Here is an 8,297-nt window from a genome sequence, read left to right on the forward strand (position 1 = left end):
ACCAGGATGGTCTCGATCTCTTGATCTCGTGATCCACCCGCCTCGGCCTCCCAAAGTGCTGGGATTACAGGCTTGAGCCACCGCGCCCGGCCTCAAATCCATCTTTCAATTAAATCCTTTTTGGAAAACAAAACAGAGTAGCTCCAAAATAAGGAAAGACTCAGATAAACTAGAAAAAAAAGTAAACTAGAAAAACAGGAAACCCAGGAGTCTGTTCTTGTCCATTTCAAAGACTTTCACTATTCTTTCAAACAATGCCCTCTGTATCTGTGCTTATTTTTATCTAATGTATCTGTCCTGTGGGACAGTGGTCAGCTAATTTCTCATACTAAATTGTGTTTTGTCATTAAATCTTTGTGTTTCTAATGGTTTTCCTGTCTATATATTTAGCCATGTTGCTTGATACATAATTCTGTTACAGCATTTTCATTATATAAATGGTATGTAGTTGATACGCAAAATTTAGGAAGTAGAGATAAGTATAAAGAGAAATCCAATCACTTCCAATTCCCACTATCCCTAACTACTGGTAACGTTTTAGTTTATTACTTGTAGCCAATTTTTCTTTTTTCTTTTTCTTTTTTTTTGTTTTTGAGGCATAGTCTCGCTCTGTCACCAGGCTGGAGTATGGTGGTGTGAGCTCAGCTCACACACCCACTGCCTTCTGGATTCAAGCGATTCTCTTGCCTGTGCCTCCCGATCAGTTGGGATTACAGGTGTGCGCTACCACACCCAGCTAATTTTTGTATTTTTAGTAGAGACAAGGTTTCACCATGTTGGCCAGGATGGCTTCAATCTCTTGACCTTGTGATCTGCCCGCCTCAGCCTCCCAGAGTGCTGGGATTACAGGTATAAGCCCCCATGCCTGGCCTCCTTTAGTCTTTTTTCCATGTGTATTTCTTAAATTTATAATCTGTGTACAAAAATTTATTTCCTGCTCTTTTACCTAATTTTTTTAACGTTATCCCTATATTATTAAATGTTATTAAATGATGCTTGAAAAGCATCATTTAAAATATTTTAATTTACTTACTTTTCCTCTTTTGTTAGGTATAAGAGATTATTTCCAAGTTTTGGCTATTATGAGTAATATGTACTTAATACTTTGTGGGAAATGTATTTATCCATATTTTACACTATTTTGGGAGGATAATTTATCAGAATTCAGGAATTACTGGGTTAAAGAATCTGAGCAGTTTATGGCCCTTGACATATAGCAAAATGGTTTGATCAGATGGCTATAGGCATCGAAGTCCCCAAAGCTGTACCCTCTCCCAGTACGTGAAGATTTAATAATGGCATGTGCTTGTTACAACTTGAGGGCTTTTATCGTTGGATTCCTACCTTTCTTGGGCAGTACTTTCTCACTTAAATTCTAACCTGATAGTGATGTTGCAACTTGTCCTGTTCATTCAATCACAGTTGGTTACTGAATCTTTGCACGGGCTTTTTTTTTTTAATAAGTCCTTTGTGCCACTTTTGTTTAGCTGTACCTCTGGTGGACCTTGTCTAATCAGATCTGGGACTGTGTCTTTATGTAAGGGAATTCGGGCTGCCTTTTTATTATTGTTTTATTTGGTCTAACTGTTGCGTTTTATCCTTCTCTTTTTTTATGATTTCATCTCTGTTACATTTTACCTTTTGGTGATCTGTTGATATCATGGATTATGATTGGGAATGTACAATTCCTAGTATTCACTTTATTAGTTACTTTAAAAAAATACATCATAAACATTCTTAATTTTACTTTTATACTTAGCTAATAAAAAAACACTTTCTCACCAAGTGAGGTGGTTTATTCCTGTAATCCCAGCACTTTGGGAGGCCGAGGTGGGCGGATCACAAGGTCAAGAGTTCAAGACCAGCCTGGCCAACAGGGTGAAACTCCATCTCTACCAAAAATACAAAAATTAGCTGGGTGTGGTGGCAGGCACCTATAATCCCAGCTACTTGGGAGGCTGAGGCAGGAGAATTGCTTGAACCCAGGAGGCGGAGGTTGCAGTGAGCCAAGACTGCACCATTGTACTCCAGCCTGGGCGACAGAGCAAGACTCCATCTCTTTATCTTCCCTTTGGGAATAAAAATAATTTTTATGATTTTAGGCTATTTTTTCTATACTTTATTGACTGAATCCAGTACAGTTGAAATTACATCATTACTTAATTTCAACTATACTGGTTAATGTTTTTATTTCCTAACCTCTGTAACCTTAATGTTTAATTTGAGTAATCCTTGTTACTGCTTTTCACAATTTCTCTATATGAAGAACTCTAATTCAAACCCAGGTGACTTAGGACAAATTCTTAAGGATTGTTTGCAGAAAGGTGCTCATCTAGTAGAGTTTCAGAAATTTGCACATTTCTAGATATCTACCAGTTGCTCTACAAATAAGTAACTTGTCCACTGGGTGCAAAATTTCTTTGTCTGAGCCTTTCCCTGTGGAGTCTATGGAGCTGGTCTCTTGTCTGAGGCAAACTCAGTCCACCCAGCATTATTGTGTAATACACCATGTAACAAATAGGCACATGCACCCCCGCTTACCAAATCTGAGATTGTATCTGTACATGGGGGAATGTAGGTTACTTTTCACTTGTGGTGGAGGAGAAATCAGGAAAACCTTCATTTTTTACTCCCTGAAAAATAACTTGTCTTCCTCGGAATTCAGCTAACCAGTAACGCTAACTGATCCCTTCAGTCGCTGGTCTGGGTGCTTTTAACACACTTCAACTCATTTTTCTGCTTGGTCACTTCTAGAAGCCGTTTTCTTTGTGTTTAAATATTTTACTGAGTTACGTCTTCATGTCCATTTTTGGCCATTCGTGTGTCTAGAGTCTGTTGATCACTGGATCTTGTGTGGTTCCAGCTGTCTGCTAGGAAGGATAATCGGTCATTTATCAGGCTGCTGGAACCTGCCAGGCTGCAAGAACCTGACATACTTTTGGCTGTGAACTCGTACTCTGTCAGAGTTTGTCCCCAGCAGGCCCTGGTCCGGCCATCGGCATGGGGCGTCTGCCTGTGCCACGCCTTAGCCGTCTTCCCATGTGCCTCTCCTCCTCCTCCTTCATTTCTGAGTCTCTCAGCCATGTTTCCCATTGTGCAATTATTGCTAATTAATTCCCAGTCAGAGTGATGGATGGTTTAATTTGCTTTCCTTGAGGGCCCTGTTTTTCCTTGCCTTGCCAGGGACTGGGCAGAATTCCAAGGTGCCTGGGGCAGGTGGCTCAGGAAGGCGGGGTCTTGGCAGAGGAGGCCGGGAGATCCAGGATCCCCCAACACAGCATCATTTTCATTGTCTCGTCCTTGAGCGATGTGGATAAGCAGAGCCTTCTCCCTTCTGCTGTGAAGCCTTTGGCAGCCCAGAGCTTCTCCCCTGGATCCAAAAGCCTTGAAAAATGGCCTAGCAGAATCTCGGGACAGAAGTGGAAATTCTCTTCCATTTGACAGAGCAAAACTTGGAGAAAACTGTTTTTCCTCTTCTCCCTAGAGTTCCCCTGGTCGTGGCATCTGCGGAGACTCCCTCTCTGATTCCCCCGCAAGGCTTCTGTCCGGCCGCCTCCTCTTGATTTCTAAGCCCCAGCCCTTTCCTCTCTGGAGCTGCTGTTGATTCTCTTCTTCCAGGAGCCCTAGGAATCCTCCCCAGAGGAGGAAGGAGGGAGGAAAGGTGGTAGATGCTTGTTTCCTGATCATGATCCTTCTCACAGCAACAACAAAACCACCGGTGACCACTATCATCACTGTGACCGTCACAGTGTCTCCATTGTGGCACCTACTGTTTATTGAGACTCTGCTGTGCGACAGGCCCTGTGCTGAGCACTTGATACACATGATGCCCTTTGACCTTCATCACAGCCGTGTAAGATAGATACTAGAGTGATCCCATTATCCTCGGGGAGGTCACAGAGGTAGTGAATGGTGAAACCAGGGTTCGCATTTGGTCTCTAAACGTCTAGCCTCTGCGCTGGACACGCCACAGCCTCTGAGGTGCGGGAGGCCGTGGGGTCCTCCCTTCCCATTGCAAAGCAAACATGTCAACACCAGCTTTCCCCCGACTCCTGTGCTAGACCCCACCTCCAGTGTCCCTCCCCTTCCCCTCAGTGCCCCTTCCCTTCCGTCCACAGGTATATGAGGGCGGCAACAATGTGGACCAGTTTGTGACCCGCTTCCTCCTGAAGGAGACGGCCAATCAGATCCAGTCGCTGCTCAGCTCCGTGGAGAGTGCGGTGGAAGCCATCGAGGAACAGACCAGCCAGATCCGGTGAGTCGCCGAGCCCCTGCAGGGCACTTGGGGGCACGCTGCGCACGGGCACCTGCCCACCTGCTGCTTGGTGGGGGTGTCTGTGTACCTAAGAGCTGGGTGACCTTGGGCAAGTTGTGGCAACTCTCTCTGCCTTCAGTGCTCCCTTGTGTGATATGGGCACAATTAAGTACCTACAACCTCAGCTGCAAGGATTGAATGAGAGGTAAATGCTCAGGAGAATGTGTGGTGTGCGTATTTATTAGTACAGTGAAGACTGATTTGTTTTGCCACATCCACATCCACATCCACATACTGCTTACTGTTTATGCAGAACCATTCTGTTGTTTGGCCCATATCTTATTTTATGATTTATTTTCTTTATTTTGGACAGAGTCTCCCTCTGTTATCCGGGAGTGCCGTGGCATGATCTTGGCTCACTACAACCTGTCCCTCCCTGGTTTCAAGTAATTCTCATGCCTCAGCCTCCTGAGTAGTTGTGATTGCAGGTGTACAACGCCACACCTGGCTGATTTTTGTATTTTTAGGAGAGACAGAGTTTTGCCCTGTTGGCCAGGCTGGTCTCGAACTCCTGGTCTCATGTGGTCCACCTGCCTCAGCCTCCCAAAACGCTGGGATTACAGGCGTGACCCACTGTGCCTGGCCTATTTTATTTTTCGACACAGGATCTCACTGTGTCCCCCAGGCTGGAGTGCAGTGGCACCGTTGTGGCTCACTGCAGCCTCCAACTCGGGCTCCCAAGGAGCTGGGACTGCAGGCACGTAGTCCCACCAGAGCCAGCTACCGTTGTAAAAGTTTTTGTAGAGATGGGGTTTCGCTATGTTGGCCAGGCTGTTCTCAAACTCCTGGCCATAGCAATCCTGCCGCCTCAGCCTCCCAAAGGGCTAGGATTACAGGCATGAGCCACTGCACCCCAGCCCACTGCTGAAAATTAGAAATCACTGTGGGAAATGGCACATGCTAAAGTAACTGCACACTGAGTATCACATGCCGTAAGTGAAGTCACTATAAAAATAAGCACCTGTCGTTTCCTGCATTCCAGCTTGTATCCTGAGGCTTGCTGCTCCTCTGCTAAAATGAGAGACCACGAAATGGGAACGAGGTGTTAAAGACAGTAGTAGCAGGTTAGAACTTTGCTGGGAGGACAGAAAGAGACATGAAAGTGCAGTGGTTTTCTCACAGTTTGTGGTCTTGGGTGTGCGTGCTTAGAGCCATGGGAACGCGTCTGGGGTCTCCTCTTAGGTGGTGGATGCTGTGTTCGGGCTCGGACCTGGTATTGAGAGAGGAGCGGTGTTCTCCTGGCTCAGCAGTCCCAGCCCCCTGGGGACCGCGAGCATCCCCACCCCCATTTGCTATCCCGAGTTGAGATAAACCCCTCTTTGCCCAGTTCTTCCCAGAACAGCTGATGTGCTTGGCACAGAGAAGAAAAAGAGAAAATGCAAACAGGTGTGGGCACAGCCAGGTGTCGGTACCCAAGCTCGATTGAGCCTTGAATATTCCAGGCAGAGAGGCACATGAGGACCAGGATGTCGGTTTGTTGGGGGGATGCGCACGGGTTTGATTGTGTGTTTCTTTGTGGGTGAAGACCTGGTCCCAATCAGATTGTGAAGGGCACTCTGAGACACTGTTTCCAGAATGAGCTGGCTCTGAGCACTTGCTAAAGTAGAGTACAGATTCCTGGACTCCTGGCCATACCCACTGGTTAGAATCCCTGGGCTGGAGCACAGAACCTGGCATCTGTGATCAGTCTTATGCTTCCTGGGTTCGCTAGAATTAGCAGCCATCACTCTGAAAGCTGAAACTTAGATTTCCTTGGTTTTCTGTTAGTGTGTTGATGAAAAACTTGCTGTTTTTATCCTGCCACAGATCAGACAGAATTGCTGCACAGTGTTCAGAGCTGACTTCCCGCACCGGGCCAGCTCCCTCACGTGTCAGCAGTTCCACCCACTGCCCGCCCTGGTGGGACCTTACCTGGGGATGTTGTTGGAGGGGGTGACATGTCATTATCGGGGGACACCTCTGCTCCACACATGCTCCTCCCTCAAACCTCCCTAAATCTCAGCTAGTTTGGTTCTAGGTTGTAGGTCCCTGAGGAGTATCCTGTCTCAGACCTGGGACAGTCTCCCAGGGTGTCGCCTCCAGCACAGGCTACTGGCTCAGACCCCACTGCCCAGGAGCCCTGAGCAACCTGACATCTAATTTCCTGCTGGTTTATAGAGAAGCCGTGATTGACACCACAAAGGCTCTGCCGGTCTCTCGCCTCCCAAGGTGGGAGTGCAGTTTGCTCCCTCGGCATGGGGGAGAGCCGGGCTGAGTGTTCAAGGTTCACAGGAGACAAATTCCACAATGCACCAAGACCATGGTGTCCAGAGACCGAGAGGGTGTGGGGGCTGTGCACGGGGCTCTGTGTGTGTCTTTTGTGTGTGTGGGGGGGAGGGGGTCTGTGTTTCTGTATGTCTGCAGGGAGCTTTCCAGCATCCTTTTGCACCAGAGGATGTGGTCATTCACTGAGCATTGTTTGAGTCTCTGTTATGTGCTGGGCACAGTCCCTCCTGTGTGCTGGGCACAGCGCAAGGTGAGCAGTGTGTGTGTCTGTGTGTCTGCCTCTGGCTAGCTGTGCCTGTCAGGGCACGCAGGGGTGTGTGCAGATCAGCATGCTCAGGAGTAGGGGTGACCAGGGCCAGGAGATGGGGCCAGGCTCAGGTCAGGAGAGCAGTTGCTGTCCGGTTACATCCCCCACTGTCAGTGTCTCTTTAGGTCTTGCTTTTATGCATGTGTGTTGGAGGAGGGTCTTAAAAGTAGGTCCCCCACCGTAGAGGGCACCAAACACCAAACTGGCTTCTCATGAGGGAGGAGGGGGACTTGGTTCCTCCACAGTGTGGGGTCTCCAGGTGCCTGGAATCTGTGAGCTATTAGGGTTGGGGTCGGCAGCTGGCTCAGCCTCTCCCTGGAACTGAATCTCCTGAGGAAAAGGCCTGGGCCGTGAGGTCCCTGAATGGAGCTGAATTCAGATCCCAGCTCTGCCCCAGCAGGGTGCGTGGCCCTGGCTGAGGCACCTGCTGTAGGAACCTCATTTCCTCCTCTCTCAAAGGCCATGGGCAAGCCCTGTGCATGGGTAAGCTCACTATTGGGGCTTAATAAATGTTTTTGAAGCTGCTAGAAGTGGTCAGGATCTGTCTGTTCTCCCATTCCAACTGCAGACAGAACCACAGCAAACCCAGCCACAGTGTGGCGCAGACCTGGTGTGGAAGCCCCACTCCCCGCTCTGCCCCCAACCACAAGCTCATGGCCACGGAACAAGGCAGGAGTCTTCCATCTGGTGAGAGAAAGCAGGGGCCCTGGTGGGGGTACCGGCCGGGGGTTCTGAGAGTCCTTTGAGAGGGACTGGGGAGGGGAGGGGCAAGTTTGAGGCCCCTGGGGGGCTGGGTGTTTCCGGCTTCCCCCCGAAGCCCTCGCCTTGCCCGCCACTGCAGTCTGTGTGTCTCCTTCTCTTCCTCAGCTGCTGAGGATACAAAGGAAGAGGGCCTAGAAACCCAGATCAGCCGCTTGGCAGAGCTGATCGGGAGGCTGGAGAGCAAGGTAAGCCCTGGCCAGACCCAGCCTCTGTTCCTCACAACCCCTGAGGGGGTGCGGAGTTAGGCCTGGTTAGAAGTCTGGGCTGCAGAGGGGCCAGGGAGCCGTGGAAAAGATATCCCACAGGTGGGGCATGGAGATGCAGAGGCCGAAGCTACGGATCAAACCCCAGGGAATGCAGCAGCTGTTGTTCAGGCCGAAGGAGGGCGGGCACCTGGGGAGAGGGAGTGTTGGGGGACTGGGCAGGCTGGCATGCAGCAGGAGCAGCTCCAGGGGCACAGCGTGGTCAGCAGGGTCGGGTCCCCGGCTGCAAGGCCCTAGCTTCGAAGGAGACTTGGCTCTAAGGTGGCCGGAGCATGTGTTAGCCAAGAGGCAGCCCTGGGGTGAAAGGGAGACGTGATGATTCGGGAGAGATTCGAACCAAGGAAGGAAGTGATCAGCAGGAGCAAACTTTTTTTTTTTTTTTTTT

The 8,297-nt window shown here is 49.1% G+C and overlaps 1 protein-coding gene across 5 annotated transcripts in view; it reads left to right on the top strand.

Moving 5' to 3' along the window:
• LOC108314634 (oxidative stress-induced growth inhibitor 1) overlaps positions 1-8,297 on the top strand; it is a 54,976-nt gene that overhangs the window by 35,170 nt on the left and 11,509 nt on the right. For all 5 annotated transcript variants that reach the window (XM_037743904.1, XM_037743906.1, XM_037743905.1 and 2 more), the window contains 3 exons: positions 4,119-4,255; positions 7,456-7,574; positions 7,755-7,834. In XM_037743904.1, coding sequence (XP_037599832.1) covers positions 4,119-4,255; positions 7,456-7,574; positions 7,755-7,834 — 336 coding nt within the window. The remainder of the gene's footprint in view (positions 1-4,118; positions 4,256-7,455; positions 7,575-7,754; positions 7,835-8,297) is intronic.

Source organism: Cebus imitator, unplaced genomic scaffold, assembly GCF_001604975.1.
Source record: "Cebus imitator isolate Cc_AM_T3 unplaced genomic scaffold, Cebus_imitator-1.0 Scaffold159, whole genome shotgun sequence".
NCBI lineage: Eukaryota > Metazoa > Chordata > Mammalia > Primates > Cebidae > Cebus > Cebus imitator.